Source organism: Vulpes vulpes, chromosome 4 (genome assembly GCF_048418805.1).
Source record: "Vulpes vulpes isolate BD-2025 chromosome 4, VulVul3, whole genome shotgun sequence".
Lineage (NCBI taxonomy): Eukaryota > Metazoa > Chordata > Mammalia > Carnivora > Canidae > Vulpes > Vulpes vulpes.
The window spans coordinates 116,484,570-116,511,622 of record NC_132783.1 but is presented as its reverse complement, the minus strand read 5'-3'; the positions used below and the strand labels follow the sequence as shown (position 1 = coordinate 116,511,622).

At 43.2% G+C, this 27,053-nt stretch overlaps 1 protein-coding gene across 1 annotated transcript in view; it reads right to left on the bottom strand.

The window, feature by feature from the left end:
• The window catches only part of FAT2 (FAT atypical cadherin 2), an 80,463-nt gene that overhangs the window by 17,529 nt on the left and 35,881 nt on the right, over nucleotides 1-27,053 (bottom strand). The window contains exons 8-18 of the mRNA XM_072756844.1: nucleotides 26,715-26,996; nucleotides 25,445-25,655; nucleotides 18,082-22,140; nucleotides 16,298-16,494; nucleotides 13,912-14,065; nucleotides 11,774-12,007; nucleotides 9,197-9,580; nucleotides 6,968-7,182; nucleotides 5,857-5,994; nucleotides 5,101-5,244; nucleotides 2,496-2,693 (exon numbers count right to left, since the gene is read on the bottom strand). Of these exons, the coding sequence (XP_072612945.1) occupies nucleotides 2,496-2,693; nucleotides 5,101-5,244; nucleotides 5,857-5,994; nucleotides 6,968-7,182; nucleotides 9,197-9,580; nucleotides 11,774-12,007; nucleotides 13,912-14,065; nucleotides 16,298-16,494; nucleotides 18,082-22,140; nucleotides 25,445-25,655; nucleotides 26,715-26,996 (6,216 nt within the window). The remainder of the gene's footprint in view (nucleotides 1-2,495; nucleotides 2,694-5,100; nucleotides 5,245-5,856; nucleotides 5,995-6,967; nucleotides 7,183-9,196; nucleotides 9,581-11,773; nucleotides 12,008-13,911; nucleotides 14,066-16,297; nucleotides 16,495-18,081; nucleotides 22,141-25,444; nucleotides 25,656-26,714; nucleotides 26,997-27,053) is intronic.

Below are 27,053 nucleotides of genomic sequence, written 5' to 3'. Positions count from 1 at the left end.
CTCTATCAAGCAGGAAGGGGCCATGGCTGCTGGAGCCAGTGGGCTGGGCCAAGGGCCAGAGGAGGGTGCGAGGGAGGCCGCCTGGTCACTGATAGGCTGAGGATCACAAGGTCGGATTTTATGTCAGAGCCATGAAAAAACATTGAAGGTTTTAACAAGGCTGTGCTATGACCTCAGTGAAGCAAAAAGAATGTCAATAAAAAATGCCTTTTCCTTTGATATTTCACCAAGCATCCCTGCAACTTTCTGTCCAGATTAGCAAGGACAAAGTTTCCTTTAGTGACGTTATCACTTTCACAGCTGTCACCAGGGGTCTCCACAACTTTCCCGACAGTGGTGTTGTTCATATGTATTCCAGGGCTTTGGGTAGGTGAGCAAGTTGTGAAACTATACCTAGTGCTGGGATTTGTGCATAGCACAGATGACATATTATTAATAGCAGCAACAGTAATTAGTACTTCTGCTAAGTTTAATATACAGCTGCCATCAACTATTTGCCAGTCACTTGTAACACTTCTGATGCATGATATCAGCTATCGCAGCAACCCTAACCTTAACATTTCTCATGAGATAGATATGACGAAGTCTCCCATCTTAAAAAAGCCATCACTGAGGCTCGAAGAGGTCAAGTAACTAACCAAAGGTCAGAGCAGAATCTCAACTCCTACCTGTGTCCATAGCCTGTTTCTTTGCTGGCCTCTAGTGCCTCCCAGAAAGCAGAAATACAAATCAAGGGCAAGAGATGGCGATGCCGGTAGTTACTGAGAGATTGTCTGGGTCAGGATACAGAGTTCATCACCTCCTAGGCAATCATGTCCATGACTTTAGCTTTGAGAAAGAACCCTCTACATTAGCCTACACCTGTCCTCTGAGCTGTCCTCTGAGCTACAGACTCCCATTCCCTGCTACCCACTGGACACCTCCACTTAGACATCTCACCTAAGACAACTAAAAGGTGACATGTGCAAAACAGAGTGCTCATTTTACCCCGTAAACCTGTCCTTCACCCACCTCACCGTCCTTCCAGCCTCAGCAATGGGCACATCTCCCAGTCTTCACTAGAGTCTGGAACCTGTGAGTCACCCCTGATTCTTCTCTCTCTCCCCATATCCAATCTATCACCAAAACCGGTTTATTTCTAGAAGAGCTTGTCCCTAGTCTGTCCACTTCTCGCACCTTCCTTGTCAGCCCAAGGTTTCTGCACTGCTAGCTCCAGCTGGCATTGGAATGAATACTAAATGTATTACCAAGACTTATAATTAGGATGGCTGTATTTGTTGGTTTGCCCAGATCAGTCTTAATTTTCACAAATTGATCCTGTTGTGTCTCAGTGATCACCAATTAACTATTTTTAGTGCTTCTCTCCCTCTCAGGAGCATCACAGTTTGGACCTCAAGTAGGATGGTCACCTGAGCTAGGAGGCCTCCATGATCCAGTCAACCCATCTCTTCAGCTTTATTCCCATTAGGATCATAATGCTGACCACGCTGGCCCCATCTCAGGCCACTTTAAGCTCTTTCCCCACTCGAGGTGTCGGCTTATCTTGTTCCTGCCTGTGGCACTCTCCTGCCCATTCTCACATGGCTGGCTCCCCAGGTCCCAGCTCAAATGTCCCTTCCTTATGAGGGCAGCTACCCTCTGAATATGTCTCCCCTGTGCCTTATGAGCCTCTCATCTCTTTATTTCTTCATCTATTTATTGTTTATCTCCATGACTCGAATCAAAAGCCCATGGGGATAGGGATCACCCTTTCTTTCCCCCTGCTATATATTACCAGCAGCAAGCATAGGCCCTGGCACAGGATGGGTGCTCAATATTTGTTGAAAGACTTAGGAAATCACTGACTAGCTGGATGGATGAATGGATGTATATCATCCTGAGCCCAGAGAAGTTTGCAGAATAACAGGGTCCACTAGGACTTGAGATTTAGGAAAGGGATCTTGAGGGAATGAAATGAAGAAGAAACGTTTCACTACCACCTTGACCACTTTCTTTTGGCTATTCTCACGCTATCCTTTGCAATACCACCATAACCCCCTAAATATGTATGTATCTTCTCAAATTTGGACCCCACAACAATTTCTGTGAGGTTCAGAGAGCTGTCCTAGCCAAACTCAAGGAGTTAGAGCCAAGGTGAATGAGGGTATTGCTCTGCCTGGGAGCAGTGTGGGAATTCAGAGCTAAAGCTCTAGGCTCAGAGTATTTGGTCTGAAAACAACCCACCTCTGCCACTTATTGGTAGTAGTATTTTAAGACAGTCCCTCAACCTCTTTGTGCCTCAATTACTACATCTATAAACTGGGGGTGGTAACTGTACCCACCCTAAAACCTGTTGTGGGGGGGTTAATGCAATAAGGCATGTGAAGTACAGCCCAGGGCCCAGCACCTAGTAAGAGCTCCATACATTTTCCTCTAATTACAGAAGCACTAGTAGTGCTTTTGGCAGCACATTAATGTCCCCATGGTCACCACCAGTGGCCCAACACAGCTCTCACCTTGATCTGAAGCTGATACCATTCTTGGACTCTCCTGCTCAGGCCCATAGTGGTTACTAACCATCCATCAGGGGTCACTCGGAAGGCAGAGCCATCATTCCCCTCGGTGATTAGGAATGAGTAGGGGGGACCATTCTCTGGTGAGTCCGGGTCACTCAGGATCAGCTGCAGGACTTTGCTGCCAATGGGTGAGTTCTCCTGAGGTAGAGAGTGCCAGGAAATCAAAGAGCAAAATGAGTTCCAGTCCTTTCTTTGGTATCTTTCTGGATCCTCTTATCTGGGATGAATCCTCAGCACTCCGACTGCTCTCTCAGGCCATGTCTGGACTTTGAGCTATCATTCATTCATTCATTCATTCATTCATTCATTCTGCCAGCCTGTAAATTGGTTATTGGCTTTGCTAATCTAGACCAGGAGCTTCCTGAGGGCAGTCTCGGTCTTAGAAACAAAGAACAAAAAGGCAGGAAGTGTATTTAGAGTCCCTTTATCCTATAAAAGGTGACTTGCCCAAGGTCACATAGCTGATGATTCGTGTATATAAATTAGTTAATGCCTGGGATCCAAGCGGAAATTTGTGATTCATAGGGTCAAATGAACACCTATAAATGGTTTCCTGTGTAGAAGACCAATGGAATATCCAGCTCAATGAGAAAATTTAAAAATGAGTAGGAATTCAACTAAGAAAAATGGATTCCCTGGGTATTGTTCCAGTCTCTGTTCTATAACATGGGAATTCAGTATCTATAACACAGTGGTTGTTAACAGTCTTTTTGCAACAAAATCCTATCTACAAACATAATCTTATGAAGAGAAACTAATGGTTGCCTATCCAACAGACATTCCTTCCTCCCTTTCTTAAAAAGCCAACTTTTGTTCAAGTGTGGGTGGCAATATTCTCAGAAAAGATATGCCCTTATTAAGAAGAGATGAATTGGGGCACCTGGGTAGCTCAGGTCAGTTAAGTGTCTGACTCTTTTTTTTTTAAGATTTTATTTATTTATTCATGAGAGACACATAGAGAGAGAGGCAGAGACACAGGCAGAGGGAGAAGCAGGCTCCATATAGGGAGTCTAATGTGGGACTCGATCCCGGGACTCCAGGTCACGCCCTGGGCCGAAGGCAGGAGCTAAACCGCTGAGCCACCCAGGGATCCCCAAATGTCTGACTCTTGATTTCAGCTCAGGTCATGATCTCAGGGTCATGAGATTGAGCCCCATATCAGACTCTGTGCACTGGGTATGTAGCCTGCTTAGGATTCTCTCTTTTCCTCTGCCCGTCCCCACTCGTGCTCCCTCTCTCTAAGAGAGAAAGAGAGAGAGAGAGAGAGACTATGTATGCTTGGTCTAAATCAGTTACAAAATCTGATTTCCTGTGCCAGTTTTTGGTTTAATGGTGATCATGCAATCTGATTCTGATCACTGGAGAAGTCAACCAGGTGAGCGTTCTGAGTTTTCTTCTTTGATAAAAACAGATCCTGGGGTGGGGTGGGGTGGAGTCTTTGTTTGTTTGCCTTTGAAGATGGTTAGATAATGATATGATGCTGGAGTTGCAGCAGCCGTTTTGTAACCATGAGAAAGATGAGGGAATTTCAAAGAAGCTAGCCCAAAGCTGTGGTGCTGTTTTTCTGCTAAAATAACCAATTCTGGAATAGAACTTCCCACCATCACACCTTTTTATAGGAAATAATAAGACCTTATTATTTAATGACATTTAATCAGGTAATCTGTTATTGGCAATCAAAGCATCCTAACTAATAGTCATACAAACAAGTAAAAGTGGAGTGACTCTAGCTGATACATAGCAGGACCCAGGATTCCACCTTCCTGTTCTCTTCCTCACCTCCCTCACCTCTTATTGTCACAGTTCCCATTGAATCCCTAGGCCTCTCCAAATCCCATTTGTAAATCATTGGTATGGTGGAAATAGCTTGGGGATCTGGAAAACTATCTAGGTTTAAATCCCAAGTCTGCCACATTCTAGCTATGGTACATTTTTGCACTTCCATTTTAAAAAATCTGTAAAGAAGGCAGAGCAGGCCCTTTATCCATAGGGATATGTTCTAAGACCCCCAGTGGATGCCTGAAACCATGGATAGTATCACACCATATATAATGTTTTTTTTTTTTAAGATCTTTCTTTTTTTTTTTTTTTTTTAGCATTCCAGCTGTTGTCTCTTTTAAAAAAAAAAAATTATTTTTTATTGGTGCTCAATTTGCCAACATATAGAATAACACCTAGTGCTCATCCTGTCAAGTACCCACCTCAGTGCCATTTTTAAGATCTTATTTATTTATTCATGAGAGACACACAGAGAGAGACAGAGCCATAGGCAGAGGGAGAAGCAGGCTCCCTGCAGGGAGCCTGATACAGGACTCAATCCCTGAGCCAAAGGCAGACACTCAACCGCTGAGCCACCCGGGTGCCCCTGATTATTTTTAATTCCATAGTTCATAGTCCCCTTTAGCAGGCTGTGTTGCTGTTAGGGATATCAGTGGCAAGGTCATGGCCACTGTTTGGGTGGACTGATACCAATGGTGAGCACCCTCTACCAGGAGGGAAACAAAGGGAGAAAGGCTTCAGGATGTCTTTGGAAGCTCAAGCGTACCTGGACAGAGGTGCTGTAGTTGAGTTGGAAGAATCTTGGTGGGTTATCATTGACATCAACCACTTGGATAGCGATGACTGTGTCTTCATGCAGTGGGGGCCGCCCACTGTCTGTGGCTCGGAGCCTCAGGGAATAGCTAGAAGTCTGTAGCAAGACGCCAGTGGAGAGTTAGCTACAAGACCCCTCAGTTCTGTGACTCATTGCTAATGTTTTCAAAAAAATAAGGTTGGAGACACTCCCCTATTACCCACTTATACTATTTTAGGGTCCAGGTTTTGGAGTCAGAAAGAAATAGATTTGATTCCCAGTTCTACCATTTATTAGCTATGAGAACTTGGGAAGGTGACTAAACATCTGTGAGGCTATCAGGACCCACCCCCTAGGATTATTTTAAGGACCAAATGGCATAATATATATAAAGAACTTATCAAAGTTCCTGGCACAGAGCAGATCATTAATGATAACTTGTTATAATGATCTTGCCTTTGAAGATGGTTAGATAAGGATATGATTCCTGGTCAATAGTAAGAACCTAGCCTGAGTCCTGTAGTGAAGGTTAAGTGTCAATTTAGTCCTTCTCCTGCCTCTGGCCTCACAAGCCATAGAGACCACACAGAAAAAACAAGGGTGGAACACTGAGGACAAGCCTGGAGAAGTCAGCATGGGGTGTGGACCTCAGTTTATCCCCTGGACCTGCATTAAGGCCATATCTATAGCTCTGATAAATTCAGATCAGGCCCCTCCCACATGACTCACCTGTTCCCAATCCAGGGCCTTGGCCACCTGTAGCTCCCCCTTCTTGGGGTGGACGGTGAAATGCCCAAGCTGATTCCCTCCTACCAGGCTATAGGTGATGGCACTATTTGCAGGTCCATCTTCGTCAGTCGCTGACACCTGCAGCAATGGGAGAGTAGTTGTGAATGGAGGGCAAGAGGAACCAGAAAGGAACTTTTGCCCCTGGGAGAGTAAGGGAACAGATATGTCCTCACTCCAATGACAGCCATTGGCTGGCAGTCCCTGGACCACAGTCATCCCTATAAAGGAATCTCTTCATTTTATAGCCTACTATAGATTTCAGCATGCCATGTTTCATTCATTTACTCATTCACTCATACTGACCGGCTGCTGGGTCCTGAGCTAGGAGGTGAGGGGTGTGTCAAAATGAATATGCCCACAGGAAGTTTAATGTTTAATTTTATGGGTAATTCTAATTTGGGGAAAAGTATGATCAGCTTTATGAGAGGACAGAGAACACAGTGATAAATTCTACCTGGGGAGATTAGCAAAGCATTCCTGGGTCCCAGAAGGATAAGGAGGGCTCCTGGGAGTAGAGCCAGCATTCCAGGCACGAGCCCAGAATGTGTGAAAATGCAGAGGCTGTTTAGGGAAAGACACATCTTCCTGTGTGGTTGGAGCATAGGATGCATGTCAGAGAGTGGGAGGAGATTAAGACCAGAAGGCAGAATAAAGAGGGGTCATAGAGGACCTTGACTTTGGTTTCATTCTATGTAGTAGGGAGCAATTACATGTTTAGATGCAAAGAGGTGCTATTTGGTGCCTCTCTCCCTACACACACACCAATACTCCATATCACACACAGTGACCAGGCCTTTCCCAGGCCTTGGAGCCTCTGGCAGTCCTCTTGGATCTCTCCTATGCCCCATTCTAACAATACCTGATCTAGACCTTATCAAACATGGCTCTGAGACCCTCTGTCATGAGTAACAGTTTGGCCAAGCAGCTGCAAGTCAAAGTCCCTAGTGTATAAATTGATAAACTAACCCATGGTCATAGACATCTGGGAGAGGGGGAGATAAAAGCCCACCCAAGTCCATGCCCCCTAAAAGGCAAAGTTGCAGATCCTTACTGTGAGCACAACGTCACCCACGATGGCATTCTCTAAGACCCTTGTGCTGTACAGATCCTGGGGGAATCTGGGTCGGTGTTCATTGATATCAGTGATGTTGACCACAATTGTAGTCATGTCACTGAGAGAAGAAGAGCCTTTCCGGCTGCATTCTATGGATAGGAAGAACTTGGGGCTTGTCTCAAAGTCCAGGCTCTTGTTGACATACAGGATCCCTGAAGAAACAAGAGATGATGGAAGCAATGAAGCATTTGGGATTGCAAAGGTATAGAGCTGAAGAGTCTTGAGCCAAACCCCAGAAGAGGCAGCTCAATAGGGTTGAGAAAGACAGATCTTCTCCATCATCTCCTCTGTCTTGTCCATGATCTCTTCCATTTTCTCCTCCACTATCTCCATCATCTCCAACATGTCCTCCATCTCCTCCTTCATCTCCTTCTTCATCTCTTCCATCATCACCTCCTTCCTCTCTTCTATCATCTGCTCCATCACCTCCTCCTTCATTCCATCATCTCTTCCTTCCTCTCCTCCATCATCTCCTATCATCTCATCCTTCATTTCTTACATCACCTTCTCTGTTTTATATTTCTCCATTACCTTCCTCTCCCCTCCTCCTCCATCTCTCATTTTCCTTATTGTCATTCTCAACAGCAGTGTTTCCTTTATTTATTTCTATAATATTTCATTGAAATCTCATTTAAATCTGTAATATCAAATCTTTCTCATATAAATCTATAATAATTCTGTAGAGTAGGAATAACTGTGGTTCCCATTTTCTAAGTGAGTCAACTGATGCTCTCATCAGTAAATGACCTGCTTAAGTTCACCCAGCTAGTAAGTGACAGAACTTAGATTATAAGGAGTTTTATACTACCCAAAATTGTTCAATGAACTGCTAAGGCACAGATTTATTTTTCTGAAAATTGGAAAAGAATAAGGACTTATTGTGTTGTTCCTGCATAGTTATATGGTGGAAAGCTCTTCTTTATAAAAGAATTCCAATTAGTAAATGAATAAGGAATGATAAAATTAGGAGATCATCATTATGCTGTGCCTAATGAAATAATCATCTAAGGTTGCTAAAACCATTAGAAGAACAGCTGATGAAGAACTCGATGGGGGTTTGGCCCTAGGTTGGGTCAGGCTGACAACACACAAGCCCATTGTCCATCTTAACCTCAGAAAAAAATCCGATCAGTTATATATACCTCCTGACAAAGTGCAAAGCACAGCCCAACATCATCTATGAAGCACTGTTGCTATGAGATTAAGCTTGAACCTGATCATGGTCTTTAATCCAAATGTCATTTATGAGAAATATAGGGGCTAGAGAGATATATGACATCAAAAAAATACAGTCAGTAATCAATCCAAAATAGAAAAAATTCTGCCCAACATATGACTCAAGTTTCCTTAGTTAGATGGTAGATGAAATAAAGAGGGAGAGGAAAATGTCAGAGATTAAAAGAGACTTAAAACACTGCCTGTCGACCAAATGCAGTATGTGTGCTTGGGGGTGGTGGTGAAGGGCAAATGTCAAATCAGACCAGCACACTGACAATTACTGAAGCTGGGTGATGGGAACATGGGGTTCATTACACTGTTCTCTCTACATTTTTATATGTTTAAAGTCTCCACAGTACAACCATTAAAAAATACTGCTCAGTGATAAGACAGCTGCATTAGAAGGTAGAAAGTACTATTGCAAGGGTGCTATGGGGAGGAATCTGACCTGAGCAGGCTCTGAGGCCCTTTCATGAGATTCTGTGAGTCTGACTCAGGCTCTTCTGAAGGAAAGAAGAGACCGTTTCCTACTTCTCTTCATGAGAATGAGGGGAGAGGCAGGGGTGCCAGGATATTTGGGGAGGGTTGTGGGAGGGAAGCAGGTAGCCATACCCTGGGAAGCTTATGCCCCAGATTCCAGCAAGTGCCTTGTCAGCTGAGGGCAGAGAGTGGTCTCATTCTCCAGAGGCTGGGCCTGAGCTGGGACCATGAAGCTACAAACTGTGGGAGGAGAGTGGGTTGCCAAGCATCCTGGGTGGGGTGAAGGAATAAAGGGTGTCCCCACATAAGCTGACCCCGGGGCAGAAGAGGGGCTTGGGACCTGGAAAGATGAAGAGTAAAGAAAGAACCAAAAGAGTTTTGCCCTATATGTGAAGAAGTCAGTGGTCCCCAAGACCCTGGGTGTGCAGGTGCGTGTTGAGGGTGGGGTTGCCTCAGGTGCTGGCTCACCTGTGCGAGCATCCAAACGGAATCTCCCCTGCTCGTTCCCACTGACCACACGGTAGCCAGTCTTCTCGGCCCCGGGACGAGTGAGGGTGGCTAGCCGCAGCACCTCTGTGCCAAGCTGGGCGTCCTCGGGCACCTGTACGCTGTGCTCAGTGTTCAGGAACACGGGCAGATAGTCATCGAGGCCTACCACTGAGATGGTGACTGTGCCCAGAGTGGACAGTGGTATCGGAGTTCCCAGGTCAGAGGCACGGACAGTGAGCTCCAGTGCTTCCTGTGGCCTGATCTGTAGTGGCTTCTCTAGCCGAATCACACCTGTGGTGGCCTCAATGGAAAAATGACCTTCAGCAGAGTCCGTCAGCGAGTAAACCACCTGGGCATTGGCACCTGTTGGAGAGACCAAGAGTATGATTCATAGTGAAAGACCCTCCTCTGGCCCCACTGGCAGTGAATTTTCTAACCACAGGAGAGACTAGGGTGGAGGGTCCCCATAGAAGCTAACATACTCAGGTTAAAAGTGAGAATCTTTCAGTGGGAGATTCTTCACTGGGGGTTCAAGGCCTCATAGAAAGGTTCCTGGGGGTGGAGCATCTGCAAATCTATACAATTATCTGAAATTGCTTATGTGGGAATTAGAGTCCAATGCCAGCTTACAAAGTGAAAAATCTATAGTGAGTCCCTTGGTTGTGATAGAACAATTCTATATTTTGATTGTGGTGGTGGTTACATGAAATTCTATATGGGATAATATTGAATGGAACTATACACGTAAAGACATGCTCACACGCACACATTCAAATGAGTGCATATTACAACTGGTGGGAAAAAAAACTGGTGAAGTTTGAATAAGGTTTATAGTCCAGTTACCAGTAATGTCCCAGTACTAATTTCCTTCTATAGCTAAAATGCCACCAATGGGAAAAGTTGGGTGAAGGGTGCACGGGCCTCTCAGTACGATTTTTGCAACTTCCTATGAGTCTACAATTATGTCAAAATAAAAAGTTAAGAAAACACACATACCCATGGAAAGTCCTTAGCAAATCAAAACGTGGTGTTTCCTCAGCTTTGGCTCAAATTCTATGATTTTGGTTGTGTACTAGATAAAGCAGTAGGGGCCATTGTGCATGGTTGTGTACTAAGTAAAGCAGTAGGGGCCATTGTGTATGAAGAACACCAATACTGAATGCTCAGCCCTAAGATCCTTACCCAGTGGGAGGAGTACACACCCTGAGCCTGAGGTTCTCACATCTCACACACACCCTTTTGGTGGAATAGTGGCAGAAACTGCCTATTAGAATAGTTGAACTTACATAAGTTAAGTACACATACCATGCAATTTCCCCATATACACATTTTTCTGGAAAGACCATATTCTTTCTAAAGAGAGGAAGCTTCTGGTCAGGTCACATTTGGAATATCTGATGGAGTATTTAGATTAGAATAATAACAGTTTTAAAGGGCTAATGGTAAACTGGGTACAAAGCCCCAGGATGTGTCCTAGAAATAAGGCGTGATCAGAAGCATGTAATTGAAGAAACTAGGTCTCCTCCACCCAGAAAGGAAAGCTTAGGGCTGGAGCAGATAATCATCACCTCCCAGTCTTGGAAGGGGTGTCGTGGGTGGAAGTCTAGATCTGTTGTGACTACAGAGGACAAGGCCAGGACTGATGGGTGCCAGCTCAAAATAGGTAGCACTTGATAATTATCTAAGGTACCACAGAAGGTCAGTAGGGTAGCTGCTAGGAAGTAGGGAGGTACCATGAGAAAGTAGGTGATTAGTTGCCTAGTAAGTAGGGAGCTTCCTGTCCCTGGAAGTATGCAAGTACTAGCTAGTGAGCACAGCAGGACCTTGTAACCATTAGATGCCTTTGCTCTATTTGCCCTCTCTTAAACCCCTACATTCCTCCAAAATCTCCCATCTCCTTCAATGCCAAGCTAAAACTCAAGAAAATTGGACATATGTACTGTATATATATATATATATATATATATATATATATATATATATATATATAAAGCACACAATGCTTCATGATGGCAGAAGTTATAATTGGTACAATATGGAACAAATATCATGCACAAATCTAATTTGCCCTGTAAATTCTAAAGAGAATTAACTCCAGTGCAAATAATGTCATTAAAATAAAAATGTAAAATACTGAAAATGATTCCACCTTACTGTATAGAAAATTGAGCACAAAATTTAATAGCTTGGTAGAATTCGTGCCAAAAACTCCTTTCTTTTGGCAAATTTATTGGACTTGAATAGTTCCAATTAGCGTACTTCAGATTAGATGGTTGTATTTAAAATGTCCTTGAGGGTAAATGGCAGAATTGAAAGGGCTCCAGGTCTGAGAACAAGGAGGCTGAAAGGCCCTGTACCGGCCTCAAAACATTACCCAAATCTTTTGTCATCTAGCACTTAGGTATGCGGTTTGTGGGCAAACACTTTCCTCTTGTAAGTGTTTGTAGACTCAGCAAGGAGGCAGAGTCCTTGCTGCATCTCAGAGCAACACACGAAGAGCCAAACCCTCACCCCCGGTGACCCTGTGAGCAAGTCGCCAATCCTTCTCCTCCTCACCTTGGTCAGGATCCCGGGCCAATACCACAGCCACGGGGGTCTTAACCGTGGTGTTGTCGAAGACAGCCACAGCACAGTGGCTGGGGAAGAAATGGGGGGCGTTGTCATTCACATCCTCCACATAGAGGGTCACATCTGCCTGGCACGATTGGCCACCTCCATCCGTCGCCTTGGCAACAAGGCTGTACGTATCCTTCTTCTCTCGGTCTAGAGCTGTTAGGGTGGTCAGCTCCCCTGGCCAGAGAAATGACAGCAGGTGAGATTTCCCTAGGGGACATTACTCCAGAACTTGCCTTCTAGATATCCATGCGAGACAACCACAGGCACACAGGGTTTTGTCACTCTGTGACAGAAAAGGGTCAGAGAAAACAGGTCAGTCCTGCCTATATACAGTTAGGAAAGAAGGTGAGTCCCACACCTACCTCCTCCCTAATCCTCCCAAATGCACTCCACAGCCATGTCACCAGTTTAAGATCCTCACCACAAGCTACAAAGAGGCACAACGTTTTTAAAGGGCAAGGAGGCAATTTCTAACAACACATAAAATGTGTTTATCTTCTGGTCCAACATTACACATCTGGGAATATAGCCTATGGAATAATCAGATGAAGTGTAAAAATGTATAAATAAAGATCTTTTCTGCAGTATTGTTCATAATAGCAGCATACTGAAAATACCGTGTATGTCTTTCAAAAAGGGGCTGTTTGAATATATCATGATTTAACCATACGGTAAAATTTCTGCACAACCCGAAAGGAATTATGATGGAGTTTTATGTAATGACTTGTTATTACCTCCAAGGTGTTGCTATGTGGAAAAAAAAAAAAAGCCAAGTCACAAAATAGTACTCTAGAGTACTTATCTTTGGGGAGGGGCTGGTTATTATATAGACTTTCCAATTTCTGCATAATACATGCCTACAGTGTTTGAATTTTTTAACAATAAGCATGTATTATTTCCATACTTAGAAAAACCACCCAGTTCTTTTTTTTTTTTTTTTAAGACCCCACCAATCATCCTGCAGCTGAACAAACAGCAACAGAGAGAGATTAGGTAACCTACCAGGGGTGACTCAGCATGCCCATGCTAGAATGAGAAAGGACAATGTTGTCTCCTATCTATCCAGACAGCTTCCTGGGACATCACTCTCACCTGCCACCTCCCTGCTCAGGAATCTCCACGCCATCCTTTGAGCTACTGGTTCCAAGCCAAGTGTCAGCAGCTGGCCCTCTGAGGCCTAGGCCTTCTGTGCTGCCTGTCCCCACACCCAGCAGCAGGACAGGGATCTCACTATGGGGCTGCTCTTCCAAAGGAAGCAGACCTCATCCTGTCTTCTCCACCAGACTCTCACAGCCCAACCTCTCCCAGGCATTGGGTGGTCTACCCTGCAGGGCTGTCTGCTTCTACCTCTGTGCTTTGTCCTCTAATAATAATGACAATGGCAACCACATCTACTGAACTCTTATTATGTGCCAGACCTGAGCTAGACTTCTATATACTTCATCTCTTAGGATTTTTACAATAACACATTGAGGTCTGCAGTATACGCATCTTGAAATCATGCCCTTGACCATGAAGCTCATCTGCCTGAATCCTCTAGTAGCTCTAAAGGAGAGATTTGTACCCCCCACCCTCACTCTTTGTCCTCTCTCCTCCCCTCTGTACACCAGTTTCTGGCCTTCCATCAGGACCTCAGATGTATGTGCTCTTTCCTAAAACAAAACCATTGTATAAATTCTTCTGCCTTGAATGTCCATCCCTATTACTCCCTTTACTCCCATGCCTCCCTCCCTGCTCCTGTCAAACCTCCTCTTAGCATCCTGCATTTTTTTTTCTTAACTCAGCACATTTCAAACCACTGATTCAATGATTGCCTTTCCCACAAGACCAGACTGTCTCTTGATTATGTCCCCACCACCTAGTGCAGTGCTTGGCACATGGTGCCAATATATTTGCTGAGTGGATGTATGTATGCATGTATGGATGGATGGATGGATGGACAGACGGACGGATGGATGGATGGATGGATGGATAGATAAGTAAATTACTATTTCTTCTCCAAGGAATCTAACATGGTACTGGGCACTAGTATTCATTAAATAAATTCTTGGCTTGATCCTGTAGCTCAGGAAACCCACCTGTATGAGGATCCAGCTTAAATTCATCTGCCCCAGGTCCATGCAGAGAATATGTGATCTGAGCATTGGTATCAGAGTCCAAGTCTGTTGCAGACACTTTCAAAATAAAGTGTCCTGGAGATGTATCTTCACTGACTTTGCCAGTATAGAGAAGCTGTAAATGGAAGACAAAGAAGAGAAAGACTGTGGGAGATACACCTAGATTGAGAGAGAGGTAGAGTGACAGAGAGGGAGAGAAAAACAGAGAGAGATAGAGAGCAAGATGGGGAGAGGAAAAGAGAGAAGCAGGGCAGGGGTGGAACAGAGAGAATAAGTTGAAACATGCAAGGAAATGGAGATTAAAAGCAAGGAATAGGATGACAAGAGAACAAATCAGAAGAGAGAATGAATGAGAGAGAAGCTCCACATTGAAAACCCACACTCATAGCTAGAAGGACCTGCTGCCACCTACTCCACAGGGGCCCTTTCAGGCTTCTGGATGAGGTTGATGAGATGGGTGTGATATGAGGTATTCTGGAAGGTGTCAGGTCAAGCTACTCACTCCAGGCCAGGCATCCTGGTCTCTGGGGTGAGGTCATGCTGTCAGGCTCACTCCCTGCCCACACCCCAAGACAGACCCTTGGGTATGAGTCAGGTCTGGACCCAATGGCCCCCTTGGTCTGCCCCATCCTCCCTCCACTGCGGGCACATTCATAGCAGGGGTTGTGGCACAGGGGAGAGGCTGGAGCTCCCTGGAAGCCCAATGTTCCTATAACTGTTATCCCTGAGCATAGTCTTCAAGCAAACTGGTACCCCCCACTGCAGGGTGTGGGTGAGCATGAACCTCTGTATGTGCTCTGGATGGAGGCTTTGAGCCTGGGTGGGCTGTAGAGATGGGTCCCCAGACCTCTTCTCCCTGGTTCTAGTGATGGTGTTGATCACCCCTGGGAAGGCCAGGTGGTGGGGGGAAGGCGGGGGTTGATCCTGGTTTCTTCCAGCATGGGGAGGATGCAGGCTGGTTGTTAGGATGGCTAAGGGGAATACGAAAGAGGAAGAAAGTATGGCCACCATCCCCCCAAAAAAGGCTGCCCTTCTGAGACCATCAAAAAGGTGATCATCTTGGATCCTGCAAAGATATTTTCCATGCATCCTGATAATGTAGGTTCTCTTTTTCTACTATGATTTTATGTGGTTGGAATGTAGAAGACAAAGGAAGAAAAGGGGATGGGAAAATGCATTGTTTTATGTTACAGGGTATGTGCTGCATATATGTGTGCAAACAAAGTGTATATATGCAAATGCACATGTGAGTATGTTTGTGTGAGTTTTATATGTATATTTTCTTGTATGGATGGGTATACAGATGGATGAATGTTGTGGGTATTAAGTATATGCTTATGAATCTGTGTGTATGTATATAATATATATGTATATATGTGTGTGTGTGTTTGCATGTATATATAGAGTTGTTGATAATCCTTTGTGTATGTGTATGTGAGTGAGTATGTGTGAGTTTGCATTTATGCATGTATGCTGAATGGCTGGATTTTATGTAAATTTGAATTATTTTAATTAAAAATGTTATAAAGGTAAAATGTTAACATTTTAACTTTATCTGAAAACTTTAAGGTAATGCAAATCCTGAAAGTTAAAAATTATTTACTGTATTTAAAAAAAAATATGTTTAAATGCAAAGCTACAATGATTGTTCATTTATGTCCTCTAAGAACACAGTTCTGTCCCCAACACACACACACACACACACACACACACACACACACACACACACACCATCACCACCACCACCACCACCATTCAACATTTGTTTTCACAGGAAATTTAAGGTTGAGTTCAATGAAGTCCTCAGCAAAATGTAACACAGGGCAGTCTGCATGTTTGTGTATACATATAACCTCGGGAGAGCATCTGTGGTGCTCTGTATTACCCATGTAGATGTAGAGTTATGTATATATATATATATGGGCATGGTAGCAGTGCAGGGTGTCTCTAGGGGCTATTCTCTTTGGACATATTTGATAATGAGCCATGCTAACAAACTGAGTGGTGGAGGGGTTTTCCCACTGGGCACAGCAGACTGGAGAATGAAGTTACTTTACTTCTGGATATATTTTTCAGAGAAGTAGACTTTTAAAGGCAGTGTAAGGAGAGAAGTATGGACCAACAGTTTTAAAGAGCTTGGTGACATCCCTATGCCAGGGATAGAAGGGAGGAATTACCTAGAATGTACCCTGCCTAGGGCACTAGTCTGAGGCTAGCTGGGGAGAAGCAAGGGTTGGTCAGTGATGCCCAGCTTCAGAGATAGTTCCCCCAAGCTCTTCTCCTTCCTCTTGGCCTTCACTCAAGCTTCTTTGCCTCCAATGCCACCTCACCCTCACAAGGCTCTCACCTGTGAGCACTGTGGGCTGTTATCATTGATGTCCAGGACGAAGATCTCCACAAGGACCGAAGCCTGGAACTTGCCATCGGAAGCTGTGATTCTGAGCAAGTACTTGGCCATGTGCTCACGGTCCAGGGTCTTCCTTGAGAAAATCCTCCACTCATCTCCCACTTGGCTGATGCCAAACTGGCCCAAAGGGTCTCCCTCTAAAGAGATGAAACAGAGCTTCCAGAAGCCAAGGAATAGGAATGAACCAGGCTTTGTACCATAGGTGGCTTCCCACATGACATTTTTTTTAGGACTGCTGGGAAAGACAAAAATTTCCTCCCTTAACTAAGGACCCACAGTTGTATATTGAGTTATTTGGTGTTATGAAGATTCTTCTGACTTCAACCTATTAAATGGAATTATCACTGTGAGAAGCACCACTCTAAAATATGTAGCTGAGGAGCAGGTTTCTTTTTTCTTTTTTCCCTTCTTTTTTTTTTTTGTGCTTTGAAAGGCACTGGGGGAAGTTAAGGAAGCACATTTCAATTTTAAACAAGAACCTTCTGGTATCTAGTTTATCTGTTCAACAGTAGAGAGGTGGGAAGTGACCGACAACACTAAGCTCTCTGAGGTTTTTTGTTTTTTGGGGGGTTTTTTTTTTGTTTTTTTTAATAAATGACAACACAGACTACATGGAGGTTTCCATAGATCACTAGGTTTGCTTCTGAGTCATTTTTTCCTTGACACCAAGCACTGATAGAGGAGATGGATTTATGAGATTCCAAGATTCCAGAGTTCCAAGACTCAGCTATTCTAGGAGTTGATAATCTATTGACATTTATTCTATCATTTGGAGATATTAAGACTTTAGTGTTTTTCAGTCTGATATTATAGGATGATAAGATTCTATTTCCCTACATCTCCATATTTCAAACAGCTCTGATACAGGATCTGTCTCTATAGGAATTATGATTTTTGGTTGGAACTTCAGGTTCATTAACTTTCTCCCAGATAGCTGTGAGAGCAGAAGGAACCATGTCTATGGGGATGAGATGATATGGCATCCAGGAGAGAGGAAAAGGGACATTGAGAAGTAAAGAAGCTCTTTTTTGGCCCCTGGCTAGCTGGTTCAGCCACTGGACAGAGATTGGGGTAATTTAGGTTTTCAATAGGTATCCACTGAGGAAAGCAGCTCGTAGGGTGGGGTTTTAATCCCAGACCTGACTCAAGCTTGGAGTGTAACCTTGGTTGAGTTTCTGCCCCTATCTGGGCTTTGGTTTTCCTGTGTGTGAAATGAGGGGGTTGAACTGGAATCAGAGCTATGGAAGTGTTTTCACTCTAACACGTATGTCCTGTGATTGACTTAGGAGTGTTTCTAGTATCTTGCTCTGGGCAGAATAGACTCTACAGGTGCAGTCATCTGACAGAGTTTCCAGGGATTATACCATTATTGATGTCTTCCCCATCCTCTAGAAGCTAACTGAGAGCAGTTACAGTATCTCTCTTCTATTCTATTCCACCTAAAATAATAAGAAATTCTCTCTACGAAACACTTGCCAATTTATAGGAAACTCTCAAGAGCTTTTTCAAGTTAGATCTTACTGGCATCCTTGTAAGGTGAATGAGAACAGGCATGCCACATTCATAGATGAAACAACTGAGATCCTGGAAGGTTAATTGATTTACCCAAGGTCACATTGCTAATAAGTGGCAGAGCCAGGACTGAAACCCATGTCTTAGGGTACCTCTTACTAGACTTTTTTTATAGTACCCCAGTTCCTCCATACCAAGACACATATCCTTACCTGTGATATAGCAGGTGACCTGTCTGTTCTGCTCAGTGATATCAGCATCCAAGGTTTTAAGAGTGGCCACAACTTCACCAGGTTCACTGTTCTCAACCACAGATCCTCTGTAGTCTTCAGAAGCAAATTGGGGAGCATTGTCATTCTCATCTGTAATGGAGACTTCAACCAGAACCTGAGAAGATAGCTGGATAGTCCTTCCATGGTCATAGGCCACCACATAAAAGCGGTAGGTCTGGTGGGTCTCACAGTCAAGTTCCTGAAGTGTGGTGATCCAGCCAGTCTCACTGTCAATAGCAAAGAGCTCATGGATATTGCTACCAGGGTCCACTGGCAGCCTGTAGCTCACCTGGCCATCATTCCCAGTGTCCTGGTCATTGGCAGTCACTTGAATGACTGAGGTCCCCACTGGCATGTTCTCAGTGAGAACAGCCTTATAGGGATCAGCCTCAAATATAGGCCTATTGTCATTGACATCCTTCACTTGGATATTGACAGAGACCAAGGAAACCAAGTGAGTATCATTATGGGGACAATGTGCCATTAAATCAATCTGGTACCATTTGGTGGACTCATAGTCCATGGCCTTTCTCACCTTTAGAACTCCTGTGTTTCGGTCCAAGGAGAAGACACCATCTTTGTTGCTCTCTGGTGTGGTGCCCTGCACTAGGCTATAGATGACTGGATCTTGAGCAGCCACTGCTTTAACAGAACCAATTTCAGACCCTTCTGGAAGATCTTCAGATGCAGAGAAAGTATACAGAGGTTCGGAAAATTGGGGCAAGGATACTTCGTTAGGAACGACCTGAAGTCGTAACAGCACCAGAGAGTTCCAGTGAGGAGGACCCCCATCTTGGGCTTTGATTTTTAAGTCAAAGGCCCGATTTTCCAATCCCACCAAGCTCTCCTTCACCTTGACAACACCAGTAATTGGGTTGACTTCAATGACCTCTTCATCCAAGTCCTCCATTGAGTCCACTGAGTAGGTGACATCTGCATTCTGCCCCTCATCTGCATCATAGGCCAACACCTGGATAACTGGGGAATCTTTACTGACATTGGATTGAATGGATACTGTGTATTCAGATGCTTTAAATTGTGGAGGGTTGTCATTTTCATCTGTCAGGATTATCTTCACAGTGCAGAAAGCCACTCTTCCTCCTCCATCCTGAGCCATGACTTTAATAGCAATAACTCTTTCTGTTGAATTTTCCCGATCCAGTTTCTGCAGAGTAGTGATCTGGCCATTGGGGTTTATGGAGAATTTCTCACCTGCTAGCTTATTGATGATGGTATAATCTACAGTGCCATAGGGACCACTATCTTTGTCGATGGCTAGCAACTCAATCACCTTTGTTCCCACCTTTGCATTCTCTGCTAATTCTGCCTCATAAATGTGCTGCTGGAATTCTGGGCTGTACTTGTTGGCATTTGTAGTGTTGATATACACTGGCACAGTTGCTCGGAAGACCCCATCAGAAGCACCTACCCTCAAATTGTAAGAGGAGTCCAGGTGCTTTTTGCAAAGGTTGAACATAGAAATTATTCCTGATGAGCTGTTAATGGAGAAGTGCCTGTCCTGATTGCCAGAAAGAATCAGGTACTCCAGACGGGAGGTGTCCCTGCTGTCAGGGTCTAGAGCTTGGACTTTAAGAACCAGATGTCCACAGGTTGCCAGCTCACTGACATTGGCTTCATACTGAGGTTGCCTGAACTCTGGGGGATTATCATTTATGTCAGAGACGTTAACAACCACAAGGGTTTCACCAGTGAGTGGGGGGTCTCCTCTATCCATGGCCCTGACCTTCACATGAAAATGTTGTTGAGTTTCATAATCCAGCTCTTGAACTGTGGACATCTCCCCTGTGCTCCCATTGATCTGGAAAAATTTGGAAATATCTGAGCCATCCTCTACGATCTCATAGGAGACATCACGGTTTTGGCCTGAATCCTGGTCAGAAGCCAACAGTTGGATCACAGGGGTCTGGGCAGGCAAGCCTTCTGAGACTGAAGTAGTGTAGACCAATTGAGAGAAAGTGGGAGGATTATCATTGATGTCTTCGACCAGGACTTCCACTGTGGCTTCAGAAAATGACCCCAGAGCTGTGTCTGTGGCTCTGACCGTGAACACATGTTTGGTTTTAGACTCATAGTCCAAAGGGCCTGTTACTGTTAGAACACCAGTCTTAAAGTCAGTGGTGAACAGCATCAAGGGCTCTTCCTCCACAATGTTGTAAATGAGTCGGAGTCCCTCTGGACTTCGAGCCTGGGTGTGGAGAATGGGGGTATAGAGTGTGATATTTTCAGGCACTCTCACTTTGTAGTAAGGACTTTGAAATAGTGGGTTGGATTTATTTCTTACAGTGACAAGTACCTCTTCCTCAGTCTGGAGGGATGGGGTTCCTCCATCCCGAGCAAAGACTTTGAGGTGATACTTATTTAAAGCTTGATAATCAAAGGGTTTCTTCAGTGATATGTCCCCAAGATAGGGGTCAATTCGAAAATATGTGTAATCTTCTGCAAATGCATATGTGATAGCACCATTTACTCCCAAGTCCTGGTCAGTGGCAGATACCTGAAAGAGGACATCCCCTGGCTCTGTGCCATCTTGGATAATTGTGTAATAGGGCAGATGCTTAAATTGAGGGTGGTTGTCATTGACATCCTCAACAGAGACTCTGACCAGAGCCTGAGCCACCCGCTGAGGGGTCCGATTGTCCCTCAGTTCCACTGCCACCTCATAAGTATCCTGTTCTTCTCTGTCAAACACCACGCCTTTTGTCTGCAATACTCCTGCTGACTTGACCATATGAAACATATCTGTGCCATTCAACAGGAAGTAGGAAAGAGTGTCGTTCAGATGATTGCCCTGGGCGCCAAGGATCACCAGTGCCTTTCTGTCCTGTAAATTCTCCTTAACTGTTGCTCTGTAGACAATCTTATCAAATTGTAAGCTTGTGTTAAGGGCTTGTGTCAAAGAAATTTTTACCAGTGCAGTATCGTGATACAGGCCATCAGAAGCCTTGATGGTGAGCTCCCGAGAGACTCCCAGGAAAGCAGGATTCAACACAGATATACGACCTGTGATGGGATGGATGGCCACAGCTTCATCAGCATTGCCAGTTTTGATGCTATAATTGACTTCTGAGTCCTCATCACTGGCCCGCACGATGAGGAGCTCCATACCCCGATGAATGGGCTTCGCTATTGCTACTTCATATACCTGGTCAGAGAATCTGGGAGGAGAATCATTTACATCTCTGACATTGATGATGACCTGGACTGGCCTGGATGCAAATAAGATAGGGTTTCCTTGGTCATGGACATAGACACTGAATTGGAAAGAGGGCATGTTCTCATAATCCATTTCTGATATGATGATTAGGGTTCCCATACTAGGATCAATTTTGAAAAACTTCAAAGCTTCTGATTCCAAAATTTCATAGACCAACAACGAATTAGCTTCTTCATCATTGTCAGATGCACGAATCACAAGGGGGTTGTTGTTTTCATCAATTATCATGCTGTATAATGGAGCTGCTTCACTAACTTGGCCCACAAAAATGGACTTTAAGAACATGGGGGCATTGTCATTTTCATCAATGATGTAAACAAGAGCCATGACATCAGTAAATGCACCTGCCATATTGCTGCCTCGGATTTTCAGTTGGTAAGATGAAATTTTCTCATGGTCCAGTTTCTTCTGGGTGGAAATGAGGCCAGAATATGAGTTCATGGAGAATACACCATCCTTGTTTCCCTCTCTTAACTCATAGGTAACTTCTGAGGAGCTTGTAGCTGACACAAGGAGGATTGGGGAACCAACAGGGATTGATTCAGGGATTTCTACAAAGTACTCAGCTTTGGAAAAGATAGGGGCACTGCTATCTGAGGGGTAGACATTAATGATCACTGTAGCCAGGTCATGCCTCTGTGGGGAGCCTTGATCTTCTGCCTTGACTGTCAGACTATACCGGGCGTGATTTGCCTGGTCAAGTTTCTGGGCCAGAGTGATGATGCCTAGCAAGGTATCGATGCTGAAGAAACCCTCGCTGTTCCCTGAAACAAAAGACAAGACAAACTGAAGTTTGCCGCACGACAAGAGAGACTAACTTGGCTTTATAGATCAGTAAAGGGGCTATTACACAAAACTTGGACAGGACAAAATCTACATGTTATGCTACTCTGGATTTAGTTATGATATAGTATATAGGGAAGATACCTACTTTATAAAATACCTTATGTGATGCACATAGTAGCTACTCCATAAATGGCAGCTTCAATGATTACTCAGTTTTGGGGTCACAAACTAAGCTACAAATCAAAGCTATAGGGGCACCTGGGTGGCTCAGTGGTTGAGCGTCTGCTTTTGGCTCAGGTTCTGATCCCAGGGTCCTGGGATCGAGTCTTGCATCGTGCTCCCCACAAGGAACCTGCTTCTCCCTCCGCTTGTGTCTCTGCCTCTCTCTGTGTGTGTTTCATGAATAAATAAGTAAAATCTTTCAAAAAACCCCACAAAAAAACCAAAGCTATAGAAGGTCTTGAAAGAAAGGAAACATATACTTTTCAGGAAAAGCACACCCCACTCTATTTTAGTGGTGGCTTTTATAGGTGAATTTAAAACACTACACTATCTGCTACCCCATATAGTTTATGGTGGGAAGGTCCTTGTCAGGCTTGGGGGTTGAGTGGCACAGAGTTAAGTGGGGAGGAACTGGATAGAACACACAGACCCAGAGGCTCCTGGTCAAATGCCCTTTCTACCACACTTGGATTTCCTAAACTTGAGACAGTCTCACATTGCCTTTGCAATTTTTTCAATATCCAACCTCTACCTTTACTATTTTGTACCATTATTTAATGGCTATTTTCCTTTAAATTGATTCATTTTCTTAAACTTAAAATATTTTAACAGGCAACTTTTGTATTGCTATTTTTAAAAAAAGAAAATCATAAAAAAAAGAAAAAGAAAATCATTATTGCTTGTCATAAAATCAGAGGTTACCATAGAAACAAGTCAGTGGGAAAAATATCTTATTAAATTCTGGATAAAATCTATTACTTGCTAAAGGATGTGAGCCTGAGACCTATCCTTTTCCTACAGTAAAAACAGAGTAGCAAGGACTAGAGAAGAATTATAGAGATTCTAGTACCTGGGAAAAGTTTTGTCCTTGACTAATCAGGAAGCCCAAATGAGAATCAAGGGAGAGTACTTTCTCCACATCTGATTGCCTATTTTTTTCTAGGCCTTTTAAAATTTAATATTTATTTTGATAAATGCATAATAATATTTCAAATTTAAGTTTTGAGGAAAGTTATGGTTATACAACATTATATGATTCACAAAATATAATGTTGAAAATTAGTTCTATTTCCCTAAAAATATAGTTTCTCAAAGTTATCAGTTTTTAAAGTCTGACCTCATTTAAACAGCAACAGTTTCTTCCTTCCTTCTTCCCTTCCTTCTCTCTCTCTTTCTTTTTATAGGAAGAACAGATAACATGAGATCTACCTCTTAACAAATGTTTAAGGTTATAGCACAGTATTGTTAACTAAAAGCACAATGTCATACAGCAGATCTCTAGAATTTCATCTTGCATAACTGACATTTCCCCCACCCAGTTTTATTGAGATATAATTGACATATAATGCTGTGTTAGTTTAAGGTGTACTACAAATGATTTGACGTACATACATACATATTGCAAAATGATTGCCAAAATAAGTTTAGCTAACATCATCTCACATAGGCACGATTTTTTTCTTATGATGAGATGACTACCTATTTAATGCTCTTAGTAACACCTGAGTAATTTTGCTCACCAGCAAGGGTACAGGTCTTCCATTCAGGGAAGTATTGCTCTTTACTATTCTTATTCTGCTTATCATTCGGGTGCATATTTTATTATTTCAATGCAAAGAAATAGCTAGGCTTCATCACAGAACATTCCATCTGATTCCCCCCATTTATGGCAGCTATTGTCCAGTTGACTAGTGAGATGATTTCCTAATTTGCCCTTGTGATACAAACCCTAAGTTCCATCAAAGAATACAGTTTCAGTAGGTAGACTGTAATTTAAAAGGAGTTCTATTAAAAGTAGCCAAGTAAACTACCTACGGGTAATTATAATTTAGATTATACTGCTGAGAAAAAAATTAGGGCACAAAATTGTATATTCATTTCAATCTCACTAAGGCAAAAGATGCACCAAAAAGATAGGAAGGAAATATACACAATTATTTTGTCTATACTGAAAACTATGGCTGAGTGCTATTTTCTTCCTTATGTATTCCTGCTTCTCCCATATTTTAGAAAATGAGCATGTGGTACTTCTATAATCAGAAGAATATTTTAAAATGAATCTTAACTTATCTGTAAGATAAAATTAGTACCTCCATCAATGGGGTTGTCAATGAGATGAAATGATATAAAAGATGTGAGTATGCTCCATAAATCACAAAAATAAGCAATTAATGGGTTAGAATTTGTATTATTTTTCTTTAGTGATGCATAGATTTCTGCCACATGGCAAGGTATAACAACTTCTGTTTCTTAAAAAAAAATGTAAAAGCTCTGATTTCTGGAAAGTTTATAAGCAATAAATGAACATTATGCCCTATGAGAGCAAAGAGCAAGTCATCTTCACTTTGTCCCTCCACAACATCTAGCACTATGGAGTATTAATTTTATTAAAGATAATAATAATTATTAAATATCATTAATTATGAATTAGCAAACATTAAAATTATTAATAATTAGCTAGATACTAGGTATTATAATTTTTGTTTCTTTAATTATGTGTAATTAACACTTATCAATGATAGCAATAAACCCCTAGCATTCATATAATATTTTACAGTTTACAAGATATATTAACATACATTTTCTCTTTTAATTTTTATAAAAGGCTTTCTGGCACAAAGAATATTGTTCCCATTTATGAGAGGAGGAAAACCATATAATAGATATAAAATCACAATACAGCTTTAACAGAAAATGTTACTCCTAAATGTAATTCCTAAAACTGTCCCATACATCTTATAAAGTATTTATAGATCCCTTCTATTGTAAAGGCAAAAGGTATTACCTTTTAAAATGTTACGTGGACTTCATAAACATCCTTCACATATACAATTGTTGGTGAATTTATATAATATGTACATAAATTCTCCCATTACTAAATAGGCCCTTAGTTATTATTCTTACCATCTTTGGAAGTGTGTTAAGTAATTATAAGCTCAGAGAATACTCTAGAAATGATATTTGCCAAAATTTAGAAAGCCTGGCATTTGACTTGCAGTGGTTTTTCTTATTGCCATAAACTCTTCCCTCATAGTCTGGACTCATTGTCAGGCCTCTCACCTTTGAGGAGGGAGTAGTGGATCTCAGCATTGGCTCCCCGGTCAGCATCCATGGCTCGGACCTGGAGCAGCTCTGTGCCAGAGGCTGTGGTGTCAGGAACACTTGCCTCATAGTGGAGCTGGGTGAAGCGAGGTGAGTGGAGGTTTCCATCCTCCACGTGAATGGACACCCACACGAAGTTCCTCTTGATGGGCATCTCCTGGTCTCGGACCTATGGGCCCAAAGGGATAATGCCATGAACAGAGAAAGGACTGCCAAGAAGGCAGGGTCAAATTAAGGTCAATGAGATAGAATGCCAGTGAAAAATATACCTAATTGTAACTCTCTGTATTCCTTTAAATTTTGCTCTCCTTTATACTCTTTTTTAAAATAAATTTATAAATTAGTGATTATTAGGCTTGACTATTTTCATGGATAATCCCACTTTAGGAGGAAGGCAGAGATAACCACAGAAACAGTATTTTCCAAATTAGGTCTCAGAAAATATTAGTTCTTCAATATTTTAACATGTTAGAAAGGAAAAAAAAATTCTCTGGTCAACTAAATTTAAGAGGCACTGAGTTAAATGAAGTTAAAGTTTTCTTTGCTGTAGGATTTTACAGAGCCCTTAATGTATTATAATGTGCCCAAAGGATGATAAACTGACACATAAAATGCTGCACCTTGGGTCAGGAAAGCTAGCTTTGATTCTGGTTCCTTCATAAAGAACTGCATGATAGTGAGCCTCTGTGGGCCTCAGGTATGAGAGCAGTGAGTCAGGTCAGGGTTGGGACTGAGTGAGACACATTAGGCATGCAGGGCATAGACTGAAGGAGGCTCACTCTCAGGGTCATAAAAGTGCGGGAACCAAACCCTGAAAGTGAATCCTTCTTCAATTCTGTGCCCTGCACACCTCATTCCCTCATCATGGTGCTAGCTCCAGGGCGAATAGTCTCTGGTTCTTCCCAGCTCTGAGATTGTGTCAGTCCATGTTGTGGCCATGCAGTCATGGAGCAGGGAGAGAACTGTTGGGGGGTATTAGAGTGAGCTCAGAGAAAGCCAGGGTGGCAGGAGCTTCTTTGGCAGCTATCCCCTCTTCTTTACTCTCAAGCATCCCTTAAGCCTGCCTCTGTCAGGCTGTGAAATGTCACATCTCATGTCATGGATCATCATGAGCATCAGCACACCTGGCTCATCAGGGGAAAGAGAACCTTCAGCATTGCTCCATATATGTCCACCCCCACACATCCACATGCAAGTGCATCCTTCCCTGATTTCTCAGTTTACTCACCATGACTGTCAGTGTGTGCTGGGAAGGGCCTAAACCCAGGTCCAACTTCCCCACAGTTACCAGGACCCCACTGCTTGGGTCCAGCTGGAAGAGGCTGGCACTTCCCGGGTCTTGGCTGCCATGTATGGTGTAGATGAGGCCCTTGCCCTTGTCTGGATCTGTGGCCTGGACTTGGAGGAGCTCAACGCCTGGCAGTGTATCCTGGGGAACTCTGACGTCATAATGAGCCTCCAGAAACTGGGGGCGATGGTGGTTAACATTGGCAATCATGATGATGTAGACCTAGGGAGGAGAATGAGAGAGAAGGTTGACTATAAGCTCCAGGGGGTCAGTGACCTT